Source organism: Eptesicus fuscus, chromosome 18 (genome assembly GCF_027574615.1).
Source record: "Eptesicus fuscus isolate TK198812 chromosome 18, DD_ASM_mEF_20220401, whole genome shotgun sequence".
In the NCBI taxonomy this organism is placed as follows: domain Eukaryota; kingdom Metazoa; phylum Chordata; class Mammalia; order Chiroptera; family Vespertilionidae; genus Eptesicus; species Eptesicus fuscus.
Window position 1 is genome coordinate 46,126,612 of NC_072490.1, and position 19,182 is coordinate 46,145,793.

Sequence of the window (19,182 nt, forward strand, 5' to 3'; positions counted from 1 at the left end):
CGGCTGCTGGGGCAGGGCTGGGTGCTGGGGGAGCAGGCGAGGAATACACTCTCCCTGCTCTCTGGGAGCTTGTATCAGAAGTACATTGAGTCACCTGGAGTCAGAGCTGGAAGGGATCTTAGAGCAGCCACATCAAGACCTACCCTCTCATTTTCTAGATGAGAGGCCCCGAGAGGGAAGGCCTTGCCTAGGATGGCACATTTGCATGACTGTATGAGTACACTGAGTGTTTTTCGATTAAAATGCTGCTCAGCCTAGCCGGTTTGGCTCAGTGGATAGAGCATCGACCTGCAGACTGAAGGGTCCCAGGTTCCATTCCGGTCAAGGACACATGCCTGGGTTGCGGGCTCAATCCCAGTAGGGGCCATGTAAAAGGCAGCCGATCAAGGACTCTCTCTCATTATTGATGTTTCTATCTCCCTCTCCCTTCATCCCTGAAATGAATACAAATATATAAAAATAAATAAATAAATAAAACACTGCTCAGACCTGGAAGGTGGTCTGATCCCTATATCTCCTTCTAGGGTACCTCTCTCTCGTGCTGTCAGTGTCCTTGACCTTGCCCCCCCTTCCCCCTCGCCCCCTCAGCAAGGTACACAGTCAGGAGTCCAAAGCAGGGGGACAAGAAGGCCACTAGAGACTCCCTCAGAACCCAAATACTCAACGAGCTGCCATGATGAGAGGACACATCCCTGTGATGGAGCAGTAGCAGCTAGTGGCTGTTTTCAGAGAAATGCTGATTTATTTCTCCCTTTTAAGTGAACTGTCCGAACTTGTCTTGCTTTGGGGCTGACTCATCAGGAACGGGATGCCCAGGCGCCCCAGCCTCCTCCTCTGAGCCATTCCCCAGCAAGCCGGGCGGACTTGTCCAGGCTTCCCCAAACCAGTGTGGCTCATCGCCCTCTGGAGGTTTGTGAGGTGTTCATTTGAATCAGAGAGTCTAATGGAGGACCAGCTATTGCACAGGGGAAACAAGTATCTCCCGGTCGTGAGGGGTTTGTGTGGACACACGCACACACACACACACACACACACACAGCCCCCCTTATTTGATTCACAAGGCACTTCTGTCATGTAAAAGCCTCACTGCACTGTAGCCGTCTTCCCACTCAAACCTCAGACTCCCTCACAGTTCGGGGGGTTTAATGTCCACACAGAAGTCAGTTGGACCAGAAACAGGAGGCCTGGATCCTAGTCCCAGCTTGGTGGTCAGCAGCATTTCCCCTCCGGCCTCAGGGTCCAGGCCATAAAACAAGAGCTGGGGGAGGGGATGGCAACTGAGGGGTGTTGAAGCTCCCTCTGGTCTCAAAGCCCCGGGAATCCCTCAGTAGCTTGATAGTGGTGGGCTCCAGGATAAAAGGGAAGGAGAGGCTGGGGGTGGGGTTACATTCAGAACAAGGCAGGATGAGCTGGAGAAGCTGTTGGATGTGCAGGCCTCTGCAACACCACTTCCTGTAGATTAGGGACCTGGACGACTTGGCGGGGGGGCGGGGGGGAAGCGGGGGACGGGGGCGTCAGTGTTTGTTCCCTGTGGTCATCCCATGGGGCTGCACACAGTGGGGGCAGCTGGTACCTTCCGAGCTGAGAAGTCTGAGCTCTGTGGGAAGCACAGGATGGACTTGAAGGCTTTGCTCAGCGTTTCTCTCTGGGGAGTGTTTATCTGCATTTACTGAGCCTGCATTCCCTCCCCCGCCCCCCCATGTCTATCAATGCTAAAGAAATAGAAGCCAGATGCCGTCCTGTTCATGGCTTTCATGTTCTAAGAGGAGAGAGCATCCACACCTATTGAACATGGGACCCTTAGTTCTCGCAGCATGAAACATTTATTGAACTCCTACTGTGTGCCAGATGCTAGGAAGAGGAATACAGTGACAAGGAAGGAATAGTCTCTCTCCTACCCCACCCCCACCCCCTGCAGAGAGAGGACTATGGCAGGGTAAACGGGGCAGCACCTTGGAAGGGGGTGTTGGAGAGGGAGTAGGATTGCAGATGATTTATTTATTTATTGTTTATTATTATTTTTTTTAAATCCTCACTCGAGGATATTTTTCCATTGATTTTTAGAGAGAGTAGAAGAGAGAGGGAGAGACAGAGAGAAATATCGATGTGTGAGAAGCACATTGATTGGTTGGCTCCTGCATGAGCCCCGACCAGGGCCCGGGTGGGTTGTGGATGATCTAGATCTGAAGATGGAGGAAAGCTTCCCAGAAGAGCTGATACCTACAGGGAGATCTGAGGGGTGAGTGAAGTCAGCCAGGTCCAGAGGCAGGAGCAGAGCTCCGGGGGAGAGGGGCATTTCCATATGGCTTTACCCAGACTAAGGAGTACCCTTCCCGCCGGCGTTTCTGTCTGGTAGAAGAGAGTGGCCCTAATACAGGGCAGTCTCTGAGCGAATCCCAAAGGAGAGGGACAGATGCAGCACTGGGAGTGTGCTGGGAGGGAGGGCGGGCTTCTGGCTAAGGGAGCAGCAAATTTGGGCTGAGCCTCAAAGGATAGATGAGCAAGAATGGAAAATGCTGAGGGGTGGGGCCAAGCCAGGCTGCTGGGGCTGAGGGAGGCAGATCTCAGCGTGAAGAGTGGGAGGCACCTCTGTCAGGGAGACAGAGCCAGAGCCAGAGCCAGGTTGTGCGCTGGGTTGAGAAGCTTGGTCTTGACTTGGTAAGGAGATGAGGTGCCAATGAAGGCTTCTAAGCTGAGGAATCGGTTCTTAGGATTGAAGTGTGTTGCTGAGTCTGGGGTGGGGGGATTAAAATTGGGAGCATAGAAGTCATGTAATTTACTTGACAGTAAGTCATAGTTTAGTGGAAAGGAAATGTCTCTCTGCAATTCCCTGACCCCTAGGGAATAAAAGCTATTTCCTAGTCCTCAACTTACCAGTAACAAAGATAGCACATTCCATTTGTTCACAGCTATTACCCCATTTCTAAAACACTGTACACTGCACAGTGACATACAGTAAATATCCTTGACTAATGAGTCACTGTTAGGTTTGAACAAACTGTCCTTTGCAGTCTCTTAGAATGACATGGTACCGCATTTAGAAAGTTATTTTTCACTAGAGGCCTGGTGCATGAAATTCGTGCACTCGGGGGGAGGGGGGTCCCTCAGCCCAGCCTGTGCCCTCTCACAGTCTGGGAGACCTTGGGGGATGTCCGACTGCCATGGAGGTGGGAGAGGCTCCCTCCACTGCCTCTGTGCTCGCCAGCCATGAGCCCAGCTTCTGGCTGAGTGGCACTCCCCCTGTGGAGCGCACTGACCACCAGAGGGCAGCTCCTGCGTTGAGTGGGATCAGGCCGAAAGCAGCTCTCCTACATCCCCCGAGGGGTCCCAGATTGCGAGAGGGCACAGGCCAGGCCCAGGGATCCCACTGGTGCACGATTGGGGCTGGGGAGGGACGTGGGAGGTTGGCCAGCCAAGGAGGGACCATGGGAGGGCTCCAGGCATGTCCGGCCCGTCTCCCTGAATCCTGAACGGCCAGACCCCAGCAGCAAGCTAACCTACTGGTTGGAGCGTCTGCCCCCTGGTGGTCAGTGCACATCATAGCAACTGGTCAACTGTCTGCCCTCTGCTGGTCAGTGCACGTCATAGCGAGCAGTTGAGCTGTCTTAACATATCATTAGCATATTATACTTTGATTGGTTGAATGACTGACCGGACAACTGGACACTTAGCATATTAGGCTTTTATTATATAGGATGAGCTCTCTCAAAGTTGATATGAATGATTTTCACTTAAAAGAAATTCCTTTTAAGTTTGTTTACATTCACATTATTTTGTAAATACTAAAAACATATAGTATCAACACTAATGATGGAGGAGGTCCAGAGTTCCCAGTGTTGATACTGAAAACGTATATGCTTCTGTCAACCCAGCCCCTCCAAGTGGTTTATTATCACATGGAGTAGTTAGAACTAAGGTAAATGGAGTCAGCTTTGTATTTGGTCCTCACATGTCTTCTTCTGTGTGGGTGGACTGACACTGTACACATTGAGTCAGTAAACAAATAGCTGGTGGGTTTTCTTCCCAGAACCTCTTAACTCGGAATGTACTGTGAAGTTCATCCAAATGGTAATGTGTGCCCAGCTCTCGGCAGGGGAACCCAGCCTAGGTAATGTTGACACGTGGAGAGCCTTTCTGCCAGCCTGCCTGGACTGTAATTAACGCGAGGCAGAGGTGCAAGCCACAGCGAACCTGCAGGATTTGTTTGTTTTCAGGGATCAGGAGTGGCTCACTGCATTGAGGAGAAAATAGCAAACTACAGGTGTTGCTTTTTGTAGGAACTACCAAGGAACAGTGTTCCTGATGATTTCTTAATATGGTGAACTTCAGAGAACTTTCTCTTCTCATTGTCTTCTTAAAAGGAGGAAACATTCTCATGATGAACGAACACAAAAGGAATGGACTTTTTCCAGTAAACAGGCAGACCATCTCTTCCCACAATAGGACTGTGTTGCTGCTGTACACAGACGGCTTTCTAAAATGCTGGCTTTTATTTCCAGGATATATTTAAGGCTAATCGCTTCTTTGTTGGTGAAAGCTATAATTCCATGCGGAATGGAGATGGGATAAATATCACTTGGAGCAACACTGAATACACTTCAGGCTGACCTTAGAACACATTTTGAATTTTGTGCTTGGTTTGGGGCCTGGTGCATACATTGAATTCTTGGCTTATACCAGCTAGTTTACACACTTTTTTTTTTTTTTTTTAATCTTTTACTTTGAAAGAATTGTAGATTTACAGAAGAATGGCAGTGATAGTACAGAGAGTATCTATGTAACCCTCACCAATTTCCCCCGATGTCACATCTTACATAACCATGGCATGCTTCCCAAAACTAGGAAATTAACTTTGGTACTTTTTGACTACAGATTTTACTCAGATTTCACTAATTTTCCCACTAATGTCCTTTTTCTGTTCCAGATCCAGTCTAGAATCCCACATTGCATTTAGTCTCATTGTGTGTTTGTGTGTGTGTGTGTCTGTGTGTAATTAAGTTTTTTAAGAAGGCCATAGACTATAAGACTTTCATTTGTAAGGATATCTTAAGCGTATGGTACTTTCCTGATATGTTTGACTAATGAGTTTCTAAAATGTCTTTGCAGAGATTGCCTTACAACAGGTTTCCATGTTCTTCCGATCCGAACCAAAGTGGGAGGTAGTGGAGCCATTGAAAGACATAGGTGAGAAACTGGCATGCCCATTCTGTTGGAAAATCAGATCCAGTACTGGGTTCTTTGTCACGCTTCCCTGTATGTATTCCAAGAGAGCTCTTAAATGCAGGTGATTTCTTTTTCTTTTTGCCTCCCTATTGCTTGAGGATGCAGTCCTTAACTTTTACTACTTAGTGAATCTTGGTTCAAGCTCTCTCTGAGGATTTTGATGGAAGTAACGTATCTTCAGCGCGGTGTAATCACTCATTCCTCATCTTGCTTTTCCACTAAATCTAAACTGAAGGGCTGTTTTCCTGTTTCTGTGAATAAAGTAATTCCTTTGCTTTTTTTTTAGTGTAGTCTTTACCATGTCAACATTACCAAATGGTTGTTTTATTTGTGCCTGTATAGCTATGGATAATATTGCGAAGCTTAATTTTTATTAATTACGCAGTCAATGAAATGCATCAATTGGCACAAAAATTATGTAGCTATAAACACATTTCTGCTTTTATGGCAGGTTGGAGGATAAGGAAGAAATATTTCTTGATGAAGATTAAAAATCAGCCAAAGGAACGGCTAGTGTTAAGCTGGGTAAGCTGGTTTTTTGTGTCAGCCTCATTTCTGGGATCTTAGATGGGTTCATGAAAGTAGATATTGACAAGAGGATTATGGGATTATTTTGTGCTCCTGAGTGATGTTATAAAGGCCTTGTCCGTCCCACATCAAAGGAGCGTCATTTTAAGTCGCTTTGCTTATACATTTGCTTATTTGGATGTGATTATATTTGATCAACTAATAAACATTTGGAAAGAAAGAGGAATGGTTTTCTGGAACCCATTTGGGGTTGGCAGGTCTGCAGTTTGTTTTAAAGGAAGTACGTGGGCATTACTTGGTTATTTCTCACTTTGGGAGTTCTGGTGATACCTGTGGTTAATGGAATTCAGTAAGATTACAAGTAAGTTCTGCTTTTTATAGGTTTGTATTCTCCCTCTCCAGATCTTTGGTTAACGTTCATATATTTGGACAAACGAAAAAGAGAGAAAGACATAGGAACTTTTCTTTTTTTATGACTGAAGGCAGCACCTTGACATTTCTTTCCATTTGTTAGGCTGACCTTGGCCCTGACAAGTATCTGTCAGATAAAGATCTTCAGTGTCTAATCAAACTTCTGCCTTCCTGTTTGGTGAGTACAAGTCCTTCTATTCTTGGTGCTGATGACATATTCACAGTGTTTTCTGTGGGCAGAAGGAGCTGGACATACTCGGAAGAACGGAGAGTTGTACTGGATTTCAGTTCAGACTGAAGTTGTTCCATTGAACACCTACGGCCAGTCCCATTGATTGGGGGCCACTTAAGTGGCATTTGTAATACACGACCCATGAAATATGGTAATTTAAATGTAGAGTGAATTTTAAGCAAATATCAGAATAGGAACTAGCCACTTTGTTGTTGGTGAAGATGTTTATATCAATGGAATGAAAAGGTCTGTTCTAGCCTGAGAAAACAGAACTAATGTGGGTTTAGGTAAGCTGCATGAGGGAAAGGCAAAATAACTCTTTTGCTGGCTGAGTTACTATTCTCACAGGCTAACCAAGTGGTGTTTAGGAATACCTGGCGTTATTTAGGCTAATACACAATTCTAATCCAAGGCATTCGATGGAAAGAACCACATTAATATATTTCAGAATAGATGCAGGATGTCTTCAGGAAGTTGATATAGTGTTGATGTTCTTTATCTGTGGTCTGCACGAGGATGTGGGGAGTCACTCATGGCCGAGCAGTGACGCTGACCTGACAATCTGTTGGCAAGTTTGTTTTTGAAGATAGAGTGTCTTGTCAAGCTAGCAAAACCAAGCTGTTAATGAGGTGTAATGTGAAGCTAAGAAAAATGCTGTGGTCTTTGAGTTTGATTAATTGTGTGACACAGGCTGACAGCACTCAATTCTAAATTTCTTTTAATGGATATGCTTTTTAAAAAGAAGGTAGTGCAGACAAGTGATACATATTAATTGCAGAAAAGTCAGAAAACACAGATAAGCAAAAAAAGAAAAAGGAAACTCACCCCTATTTTCAACTAACCAGAAATATGTTACTTTTCTAGAATATATATATACACACACACACACACATATATATTCTATACATATTTAAAACCTGATTTTTTTGTTAATAGTATACCTTGAACATCTTTTATTGTAAAAAATACAGCATAATATCATTATTACTGGCTGCATAGAATTAGCATTGGCTATACTTCAGTTTACTCAGTGATTCTAGATATTTGGATCACCTCCAGTTATTTCCTCTTAAAAAAAAATCCATGTCCCCGCCGCGCAGCCCCCGCGCGCCTGGTGCCGCGGGCCGCGCGCCCCGCACACCGGACGGAGGCCCGGGCGCCCTCTCCGTGCACCTCCCGGCGGCGCTAGACTTCAGTAGAGTTGAATGAATTCAAGGGATTAAGAAGTATAAATTGGGGGGACGCCGCGGCGGCGACGTCCGGAACACGGCGATGGCGGTGCCGGGAGCTCGGCGGCCGCCCAGCGCCCGTCCCAGCCGCGCGGCCCTCGCGCGCCTGGTTCCGCGGGACGCGCGCACCGCGCACCGGACGGAGGCCCGGGCGCCCTTTCCCTGCACCTCCCGGCGGCGCTAGACTTCAGTAGAGTTGACTGAAATGAAGGGATTAAGAAGTACAAATTGAGAAGTTTGAAAAAGATGGCGGCGGAGGTTAAAGGCTGTTCTGTTGCCTCGCACCCAGCGAAATCGGAGGGGATGAGGTGTGGAGGTGCGTGGGTCTGGCTGGTGGCGGGGGAAAGGGGCTTTTGTTCCAAACCTAGGGGAGATTAGCTCTCCATCACCCTGAAATCCATCTTCTGGCGAACCCCGGGAGACCCAGATGCCTGCGGGGAGAGGCGGGACTCTTGCGGAGGTGCGCCCAGCAATCAGTGTTTGCTGCGCTGGAGTGCGGAACGAGGGGACTTAGATACGTGGAAGGCAGAAGGACCAGACTCACAGCCATCGAGGCTCGCCGCACCATGGCCTGTTGGCGCCCTGAGACCCCGCCCCGCCCTGGGACCCGCCCCGTACGTTTGGAAGACCTGCCCCGCAAGTCTTGCAGGCACACCTGCGCCCCAAGCAACGGCTTATGCATGTGGGTGGCCTGCCCTCTGGCAGCGGACCAGATGATCTGCTGTTCTAGTCGGACTGCTCCAGGGCCACTCAGACAGGAGGAAGAAACTACAGTTTTTGCTGTAATCCTTGCTGAGTGCCTAAGGCAGTAGCTGATCTACACCCCATTGGAGACCCAGAAACGAGGGCATCTAGTGGTCTGTGGGAGATGACACCAGATTTCAACCACGTGCATAAGGGACACATTCAACGGGAATATTCAGTGAGCGCCAAAGCTTTGCTGCACCAAGACCCGGCCCATAAACGTGTCTCCTGCACAGCAACTCTTCCTTTATAGACAAAGAGAGCCCCCCCAGTGACACCAACAACAATCAAGACTTAACTATACAAAGGAGGACCAAGATGGAGGCATAAGGCGGAAGCCTGATTGTTGCCTACCACAACAACTTTGAGACTACGACAAGAGAGCAGAGCAGACACCATCCAAGACCACCATAGGGCTGGCTGAGTAGATGCTCTACAACTAGAATAAAAGAGGGGTATGTGGGATGATGCTGATGCCGGTGACCCAAAGACCACACTTTAAGAACTACAGCTCAGGCGACACAAAAGAACTATGGCTCAGGCGATACAACAGCGGCCTGGAACGTGCTCGGCGCAGTTCCCCCGGCGGTCTCCGGCTGAGGGGACGGCTCCACTGGCAGCCAAGCACGGACAGACGAGCCCCTATGAGACATAGGGTGGGAGACTCCGCGCTTGCTGACCTCTGAGTCCGTCAAGAATCTCAACGCCCCGGAAGCGGCCAGGTGCGCATACTCGGCGACCGGCCACCGATGCAGACCCAAGGGCCGACGCAGCGACGCCAGACTGGCCCACCGCCATGCACCGGGTGCACCGGAGCTTCGCCGAGCCGCCGCCCGACGAGTTCTGCAGCAGCCATACTGGAGCGCCGGAAGGATGGCCAGGGGAATTGCTGAGGGGGGATTGACCGGCAGGAATTGGGATCGGGAAGACGGGGCCCCGCTGAGACCCGGGTGCGGGCGGGGTTGCGTGCCTCTGGGCTCGGGTGTGGTCACACGCCTCTGGGTATAAGTGAGGCCTCACGTCCCTGGGTCTAGCTGAGGCCACATGCCCCTGGGTCCAGGTGAGGCCGGACTCCGGGTCCGGGTGAGGCCAAGTGCCCCTGGACCCGGATGACGCTGGATCCCGTGCCCGGGCGAGGCCAAGCGCCCCTGGGTCTGGGAGAGCCCACACACCCCTGGGTCCAGGCGAGACCATGTGTCCCTGGATCCGGGTGAGGCCGCGTGCACCTAGGCCCGGGTGAGCCCAAGTGGCCCTGGGTCTGGGAGAGGCCAAGCGTCCCTGGGTCCGGGTGAGACCATGTGTCCCTGGATCCGGGTGAGGCCTCGTGCACCTAGGCCCAGGTGAGGCCACGTGCCCCTGGGTCTGGGAGAGGCCAAGCGTCCCTGGGTCCGGGCGAGACCATGCGTCCCTGGATCCGGATGAGGCCTCGTGCACCTAGGCCCGGGTGAGCCCAAGTGGCCCTGGGTCTGGGAGAGGCCAAGCGTCCCTGGGTCCAGGTGAGACCATGTGTCCCTGGATCCGGGTGAGGCCTTGTGCACCTAGGCCCGGGTGAGCCCAAGTGGCCCTGGGTCTGGGAGAGGCCAAGCGTCCCTGGGTCCGGGTGAGACCATGTGTCCCTGGATCCGGATGAGGCCTCGTGCACCTAGGTCCGGGTGAGCCCAAGTGGCCCTGGGTCTGGGAGAGGCCAAGCGTCCCTGGGTCCGGGTGAGACCATGCGTCCCTGGATCTGGGTGAGGCCTCGTGCACCTAGGCCCGGGTGAGCCCAAGTGGCCCTGGGTCTGGGAGTGGCCAAACGTTCCTGGGTCTGGGTGAGACCATGTGTCCCTGGATCCGGGTGAGGCCTCGTGCACCTAGGCCCGGGTGAGCCCAAGTGGCCCTGGGTCGGGGAGAGGCCAAGCGTCCCTGGGTCCGGGTGAGACCATGTGTCCCTGGATCCGGGTGAGGCCTCGTGCACCTAGGCCCGGGTGAGCCCAAGTGGCCCTGGGTCTGGGAGAGGCCAAGCGTCCCTGGGTCCGGGTGAGACCATGCGTCCCTGGATCCGGATGAGGCCTCGTGCATCTAGGCCCGGGTGAGCCCAAGTGGCCCTGGGTCTGGGAGAGGCCAAGCGTCCCTGGGTCCGGGTGAGACCATGCGTCCCTGGATCCGGATGAGGCCTCGTGCACCTAGGCCCGGGTGAGCCCAAGTGGCCCTCGGTCTGGGAGAGGCCAAGCGTCCCTGGGTCCGGGTGAGACCATGTGTCCCAGGATCTGGGTGAGGCCTCGTGCACCTAGGCCCGGGTGAGCCCAAGTGGCCCTGGGTCGGGGAGAGGCCAAGCATCCCTGGGTCCGGGTGAGACCATGTGTCCCTGGATCCGGGTGAGGCCTCGTGCACCTAGGCCCGGGTGAGCCCAAGTGGCCCTGGGTCGGGGAGAGGCCAAGCATCCCTGGGTCCCGGTGAGACCATGTGTCCCTGGATCCGGGTGAGGCCTCGTGCACCTAGGCCCGGGTGAGCCCAAGTGGCCCTGGGTCTGGGAGAGGCCAAGCGTCCCTGGGTCCGGGTGAGACCATGCGTCCCTGGATCCGGATGAGGCCTCGTGCATCTAGGCCCGGGTGAGCCCAAGTGGCCCTGGGTCTGGGAGAGGCCAAGCGTCCCTGGGTCCGGGTGAGACCATGCGTCCCTGGATCCGGATGAGGCCTCGTGCACCTAGGCCCGGGTGAGCCCAAGTGGCCCTGGGTCTGGGAGAGGCCAAGCGTCCCTGGGTCCGGGTGAGACCATGTGTCCCAGGGTCTGGGTGAGGCCTCGTGCACCTAGGCCCGGGTGAGCCCAAGTGGCCCTGGGTCGGGGAGAGGCCAAGCATCCCTGGGTCCGGGTGAGACCATGTGTCCCTGGGCCCGGGTGAGGCCTCGTGCACCTAGGCCCGGGTGAGCCCAAGTGGCCCTGGGTCTGGGAGAGGCCAAGCATCCCTGGGTCCGGGTGAGACCATGTGTCCCTGGATCCGGGTGAGGCCTCGTGCACCACGGCCCGGGTGAGCCCAAGTGGCCCTGGGTCTGGGAGAGGCCAAGCGTCCCTGGGTCCGGGTGAGACAATGCGTCCCTGGATCTGGGTGAGGCCTCGTGCACCTAGGCCCGGGTGAGCCCAAGTGGCCCTGGGTCTGGGAGTGGCCAAACGTTCCTGGGTCTGGGTGAGACCATGTGTCCCTGGATCCGGGTGAGGCCTCGTGCACCTAGGCCCAGGTGAGCCCAAGTGGCCCTGGGTCGGGGAGAGGCCAAGCGTCCCTGGGTCCGGGTGAGACCATGTGTCCCTGGATCCGGGTGAGGCCTCGTGCACCTAGGCCCGGGTGAGCCCAAGTGGCCCTGGGTCTGGGAGAGGCCAAGCATCCCTGGGTCCGGATGAGACCATGTGTCCCAGGATCCGGGTGAGGCCTCGTGCACCTAGGCCCGGGTGAGCCCAAGTGGCCCTGGGTCTGGGAGAGGCCAAGCGTCCCTGGGTCCGGGTGAGACCATGCGTCCCTGGATCCGGGTGAGGCCTCGTGCACCTAGGCCCGGGTGAGGCCACGTGCCCCTGGGTCTGGGAGAGGCCAAGCGTCCCTGGGTCCGGGTGAGACCATGCGTCCCTGGATCCGGATGAGGCCTCGTGCATCTAGGCCCGGGTGAGCCCAAGTGGCCCTGGGTCTGGGAGAGGCCAAGCGTCCCTGGGTCCGGGAGAGACCATGTGTCCCTGGATCCAGGTGAGGCCTTGTGCAACTAAGCCCGGGTGAGGCCACGTGCCCCTGGGTCTGGGAGAGGCCAAGCGTCCCTGGGTACGGGTGAAGCCAGATCCTGGGTCCGGGTGAGGCCGTGCGCCCCTGGATCCATCCGGGTGAGGCTGGGTCCCAGGCCCGGGTGAGACCACGCGCCCCTTGGGTATGGGTGAGGCCACGTGCCCCTTAGTCCAGGTGACGCCGTGCCCCTGGGTTCGGCCGAGACCAAACCAGAGGGAGTCGGACCTCCATTACCACCATTTGTCCACCATCCAGAGCTGAGGGGTCAGTGCTGACATGTACACATAAGGAACTACTGGACATCGAAATTGGGTCTCAAAAGAACTGTTGGTCCAGGGGGAAGCTCGCTACAGATTGATTCATTTGCCTGTCAGCATAAATATTATTGCTCGTCTCACATTCAGTTCTTATTAGTATATATCTAGTGACATTTGATCTCGTTCATCTAGAGGAAATGATGAACAACATAGACTGAGGAACAAGAACAGAACCAGAAGCAAGGAGGCATCGATCGGACTATCGGGCCTCAGAGGGAGGATAGGGGAGGGTAGGGGGAGGGTGCGGGGAGGGGGAGAGTTCAACCAAAGGACCTGTATGCATGCATATAAGCCTATCCAACGGTTAAGTTCAACAGGGGATTGGTGCATGCGTGGGGAGAGGGGTGGGATGGGAATGGGGGGATGAGGACAAATATGTGACACCTTAATCAATAAAGAAATTAAAAAAAAAAAAATCCATAGTGAACAATTTTAACTGAATGTTTGTATCCATCCTTAATTATTTTCTTAAGATAAATAACTAGAATTAATTAATAAGTAATTATAGGGAGATATTTTGAGACTATAAATATCCCGTTCTTATCAAACCCACTAATTTTAGCATTCATTGAGATTTTCTAACCCTGTTATTCCTCTTATATTTATTAGTTGGCATTGTATTGCAAGGAAGAGCTTCCTCTTGTCCCCCCCCCCCCTTTTTTTAATATATTTTTATTGATTTCTGAGAGGGAGAGAGAAGGAGAGAGATGGAAACATCAAAGATGAGAGAGAATCCTTGATCAGCTGCCTCCTGCACACCCCCTACTGGGGATAGAGTCCACACCCTGGGTATGTGCCCTGACCTGGAACTGAACCGTCACCTCCTGGTTCATAGGTCGACGTTCAACCACTGAGCCATGCTGGCCGGGCATTGTCCCTTTCTTATTAAAATCTGTAGGGATCAAGGGTTTTTATTTATCCCTTGGGTTCTTTTTGGGGTGAGGAAATGTTCTAAAGTTAGATTGTGTGATAGTTGCACAACTCTGAATATACTGAAAACCATTGAACGGTGCACTTCAAATAGGAGAATTGGAATGCTGTGTGAATTACAATTCAGTAAAGCTATTACAATGTCACCAGAAGCCATTTTTATGTGATGGTCAAGAGAAACTTCATAATCAATTACCGTATTTTTCTGGGCACACCCTTTCACCCCTCAACCCACTGGACCCCTGATCCCCAAATCTTTGCATAGCGCAGCTCCCTCGCATTTAAATTTTCATGGTACTTTTTTGAGCTAATGGACATTGAAAGACCTGTCTGGAGCCAGCTGGTTCATGTAACCAAAATTTCAGCTCATATGAATACTTTCAGTCATTAATAATTTGTCTTACTCCCACCCCACTTGGTTGACGTCAGTTCCCATCTCAAGAGGACACTGTGAGTCATCGCATTGCGTATTTCAGGAGAAGGACAGGAAGATTCATGTAGCTGCTTTGGGAAATGACCAAGTTCCCCAGAATGCTGCTTCTGCGTGTTTTCTGCTGTCATGCCCCCTGGCTGGGCACTGTGCAGCAGTGTGGAATGTTGGGTAAAGCTGTGAATGAGGACACATTTATCCTGTCCCCACGTGGCTGTCCTGGGATTTGGCTGTATTCTTTACCAATTTAGATAGGCAGGATATTAAAATCACTACTCCAGAAACTCAGACTTTCCATCACACTTTTGCTTGAACTAGGAGAATATGTATATCAAAGCAGATGCCTTCCCTGTGAAGCTTGTCACATCAGTTACCCACTTCCTTTCGTCCTTACTGTTTATGTCCCTTCTCCCATCTAAAGGATGATGTACAGATTGCTCATCTGGTAACTGGGAAATGCCATGTGTTCAGGGAATATCCTCACATTTGTATGCGGTGAAACACCAAGATGGTCTGAGACTCTGCATAGCCAGATCCTGGTGTAAAAGGACCTACATGCCGATGCAATTAATGTGACTTCCTTTCTTGTTTTGGCAGCACCCTTACATCTATCGGGTCACCTTTGCCACAGCTAACGAGTCCTCAGCATTGCTTATTAGGATGTTTAATGAAAAAGGCACTCTGAAGGACCTGATCTACAAGGTACTTGTGGTACAAGTTCATGGTCGGAAAGAAGTTTTCAAGTCCCTTTAGAACCTGTTATGGATGCTCTATCCCTAAGGTTCAGGAGCTGAGGGTGTTATTTTAAATTTATTTGGAATTTGTTTTGATTCTAGCAATAAAAATTACCCAGTTTGGTTAAAAAGCATTCCTTCTCCCACATGAGGGAAGGTTTAATGATTATGTCCATTGCATTAGATTAGTTTTAAAGTTGTGTCTTTCATTTAACAAAGCAATATCAAACTACCTCAAAGTTGGGGAAAATTTTTTTTAAATAATAGTGAAACATTCTAACAGTATGTTAGACTTTGGGGTCAGCTAAGGCCAAGACAGGAACATCTTCTCTGGACAGAGAGGGGACGAGACCCAGGTCAGCCTCTTCCTACCAGCTGCACGGACTGTGGTGCTTTAAAACCCACCTCCTGCACTCTGGCACCCTCTGCTGAGCCCTGCCTGTGGGGGAGCCTGTGAGCAGATGACCTTTCTGCTGCTGCTCTCTTATGTGCTCTTTGTTTTTCTCCAAAGTCAAAACCAAAAGACCCCTTCCTAAAAAAGTACTGCAACCCTAAGAAGATTCAAGGCCTCGAACTCCAGCAAATAAAAACATATGGGCGGCAAATATTAGAGGTAAGAGGTGTTTAATTTTTAAGTTGCATTGGAATTTCACCCAGCATTCCAGTATTTTTTAAAAAATATTTTTTTATTGATTTTTTAGAAAGAGAGGAAATGAGAGAGAGAAACATTGATGAGAGAGAAACATCATCGATAGGCTGCCTCCTGCACGCCCCCCACTGAGGATCAAACCTGAAACCCCGGGCATGTGCCCTGACTTCTTGGTTCATGGATGGATGCTTAACCACTGAGCCACTCCGGTCGGGCATGGAAAGTTTTTAAGCAATTTCCAAAATAGTTCAAGTTGTCTGATTGTTTATAAACTGATGGCATTGCCATATTTTATCCCAAAAAAAGCAGACATTTGAGACAAAGACTAATATAGAGCTACAAAATTCCAAAAAGCTTCGCTGCTGGAATCATGTCTGACTTTTAAGACTTTAACTATGTGGGCACCAACCTTTGTGTTATTTTGGTTGATCTTTATCTGTGTGCCAAGATTTTAAACAAAATGTTTTTATTGATATCAGAGAGAGAGGGAGAGACAGATAGAAACATCAATGATGAGAGAGTATCATAGATTGGCTGCCCCCTGCACACCCCCTACTGGGGATCGAGCCCACATCCCTGGCATGTGCCCTGATCGGTAATCGAACCTCTGCCTCCTGGTTCATAGGTTGACACTCAACCACTGAGTCACGCTGGCTGAGCTGTGCCAAGATTCTTGATTTTGTTGGAGCATATATATATATAAAACCATGTGGCTCCCTTACAGAAGTGCAATTAGCATGAAAAGCCTTTCCCACATCACATCAGAGCAGTGTTCTCCAGGCTCTTTGATTGTGCAACCCTATCAGCAAATACAATTTAAGCATAACCCCCTAGTGTTGCATATATTTAACTGTTATATTCATGTACTACTCTTAACATACTTTGTACATTGTACGTTAAGAATGAGATTAGAGCCAAAACCGGTTTGGCTCAGTGGATGGAGCGTCGGCCTTCGGACTGAAAGGTCCCAGGTTCGATTCCGGTCAAGGGCATGTACCTTGGTTGCGGGCACATCCCCAGTAGGGGGTGTGCAGGAGGCAGCTAATCGATGATTCTCTCTCATCGATGTTTCTAACTCTCTATCCCTCTCTCTTCCTCTCTGTAAAAATCAATAAAATATATTTAAAAAAAAAAAAAAAAAGAATGAGATTAGAAACAAAACAAACAGAGACGTTGTAATACCTTTTTCATTTATCACGGACCGTCCGGGGCACCTTTACTACTAGGAGAGCCTCTGTTCATTACGTGGCAGCTGAGGAGGTTGCTTCATTTTGTGAGAGTCTGTCGTGTGCTCCTGTTAATGAGCAGCCCAGTGTATTCTAAGATGAGATTGGACCAGAGATGCTTCCCTTTCCCTGAACAACTCGCCGGAGCACTGACTCGCTAGCTTTACTCCTCCAGGAGGAGGGTCCAGACTCTGCCCTGAAGGGGGCTTGGCCTGTTGGGATGAGAAAGTGCTTAAATAGAGGCCTTTGGCAGAAAGCTGTGAACCCCAGACAGACGCAGCTGCCTCTCTGTTCTCTGGAAGCGAGGGAGCTTGGCATTGCGTCCCACAGCGGGAAAGCACTCAGCAGCAGCTTCTTCTAGAGAAGTGGACGAGGGGGCAGTTTTCTTTAGGGATCTCCCCAGTGACGGGTCAGATTTTGTTTCAAAATATATTGACTTAAAAAGCAAAGTTTAACCTATCTTATATCTGAAAGAGTTGGGGGGAAATGTAACCTGTACATATTTTTTAAAAGGTGCTCAAGTTTCTACATGACAAGGGATTCCCTTACGGGCATCTTCACGCCTCCAATGTGATGCTGGATGGGGACACTTGCCGGCTGCTGGACCTTGAGAATTCCTTATTGGGCCTTCCCTCCTTCTACCGATCTTACTTCTCACAATTCAGGAAAATCAATGTACGTTGCTGAAAGTAATGAAACAGCAGGTGCTTTGAGGTATAAATTATCCCCGTGGCCAGGCCCCCTGACCTGCCCATGTAAGGAAGATGCATGCAGCGCTGACAGGTGCAGCTGGGGTGGCCATGCCTGTGGCTGTTTCCCCCGCAGAGCGTCGCTGCATCTCCAAGGGGCTGAGCTGAAGCAGTAGATGGGACAAGCGGGGGGGGCATAGGATCCCTGCCTGGAAGACCATGGAGGGTGGGACCTTGGGTCAGAGCAACGCCTTGTGAGCTGCATCTTCACTGCCCACCAGGAGCGGGGTCACCCGGGCCGTGTTTCTCAGGGGGAGCCGAGGGCAGGGCACTGGGACTCACAGCCAAACTGAGCAGGGACATGCCGCTCGCTCTCTCCTTCCACAGACGTTGGAGAGTGTGGACGTCCACTGCTTTGGCCACTTACTGTATGAAATGACCTACGGACGGCCTCCGGACGCGGTGCCTGCGGACTCCTTCCCTCCGGCCCCGTCTATGGCTGTGGGTCAGTATGGCGTTTGGGGGGCGTTTTCTGGGCCCTGGTCGTCTGCAGAGCGACTCACCCCTTTTCCAGAGTCCAGGAAAGACCCAGAGGAGGTTGTCATGCTCCACAGCCAGAAATTCTTACCAATTTGAAAGCAAACCAGTTCCGAGTCGTTCACTTACATGCTTTTCACTGAAATTTCAGATGGCTTGTCCCTTTATCAGGCTCTCTGAATCGGGAATTTTTGTAACAGGCATTAGACTCTTGATAGCAGGAGCATGTAAAGAGAGGTGTGGCCAGACTAAGTCTGATCCGAAAACAGAAGCCAGGATCAGGCCATTGGAAGCCATTCTTGAGGGCTCGGGCAGGTGTCGGGGGTCAGACCAGGGCTGGCGTGTACCCGCCAGGAACAGGGGGGCCATGGGCGGCCACCTGGGCAATGGGAGCCCAGCAGGTCCAGAGCTAGGAAAGGTGGACAGGAAAGCAGACACTGGCAGCTGGATTCAGCAGCTCTCCCGGCATTACCTGAGGGACTGAGGAGAGCTGGGGACCAGCAGAGGCAGCGTTAGGAAGGAGGGATGGGGGGGGCCGATAAAGACATCCTCTCATCCCTCCACAGCCCGCTCAGAACTCACTGCTGGAGCGCAGAGGGGAGGGCAGGGTAGCTCCTGGACCGCGGAGCCTCGAGGTGTGCAAGTCAGCCCTCCACCAGCTGCTAGTTTTGTGTGAAGTGAGTTGGTTCAAGACTCTTGAATCACGAGAACAGGCGCTGAGACTGTGTGTGAGTTTGCACAGCTGAAACTGAACAGGGACCTGAGTAGGAAAATCTGGCTGCTTGTTTATGTCAGCCAAGGTGTCGGGTGATGAGGCATCAACAATCGGCATTTTGCGTGCTGGTTTTGATTAAAAGCAGACAACCAGCAAAATGTCTTTCGAGCTCAGAATTCTTACTTCTGTTTAGTGTTTACTTCTCTTTTCAGAGAGCAGTTTTAGGAATGATATCGCGAATCCTTCCTCCCATTGTCTTTGAAGTATATTTGGCTCTCTGTCGGCGTGTGGTTTCTAAACCGCTTAGTTTGAGTCATCGGCAGCCAGTGCTGCCAGTATCCCCTCCCCATGTCCCCCATCTGTCTGCGAGCAGAGTTTTGACACTGTCCCGATCAGCCTGCAGACAGCTGTTGCAAAGCGATGTCAAACTTTTCATCACCCGGTGATTTGCCAGCGTGTTCTGTGGAACTAAAGTGTGTATCTGTTCATTTCAAGTGGCCGTGTTGGAGTCCACGCTGTCTTGTGAAGCCTGTAAAAATGGCATGCCTACCGTCTCCCGGCTCTTACAGATGCCGTAAGTGAATCACACGCCTTGGTTATGTGCATGACTGGGTGAACACCGACCACCAACCCAGGTGCCTGGTGCCCTAGCAAAGACTCAGTTGTGGTCCTTGCTGCCAGTCCTTGCAGCATGCTATCACGACCTTTCCTTGTGACCTCTGTGCTACCTCAGGCTGACGGCTCTCCTTTGACCACCCCGTTTGCGTGTCTCTCCCTGTCGATGTTAGCATTGTGTGTGTGTGTGTGTGTGTGTGTGTGTGTGTGTCCAGGTGGCAGCCCCCCCTTGGA

At 51.1% G+C, this 19,182-nt stretch overlaps 1 protein-coding gene across 5 annotated transcripts in view; it reads left to right on the plus strand.

Moving 5' to 3' along the window:
* PXK (PX domain containing serine/threonine kinase like) overlaps nucleotides 1–19,182 on the plus strand; it is an 82,445-nt gene that overhangs the window by 42,006 nt on the left and 21,257 nt on the right. For all 5 annotated transcript variants that reach the window (XM_054729555.1, XM_028152730.2, XM_028152731.2 and 2 more), the window contains exons 5-12: nucleotides 5,107–5,184; nucleotides 5,675–5,748; nucleotides 6,266–6,340; nucleotides 14,381–14,485; nucleotides 15,029–15,130; nucleotides 16,906–17,067; nucleotides 17,469–17,586; nucleotides 18,829–18,907. In XM_054729555.1, coding sequence (XP_054585530.1) covers nucleotides 5,107–5,184; nucleotides 5,675–5,748; nucleotides 6,266–6,340; nucleotides 14,381–14,485; nucleotides 15,029–15,130; nucleotides 16,906–17,067; nucleotides 17,469–17,586; nucleotides 18,829–18,907 — 793 coding nt within the window. The remainder of the gene's footprint in view (nucleotides 1–5,106; nucleotides 5,185–5,674; nucleotides 5,749–6,265; nucleotides 6,341–14,380; nucleotides 14,486–15,028; nucleotides 15,131–16,905; nucleotides 17,068–17,468; nucleotides 17,587–18,828; nucleotides 18,908–19,182) is intronic.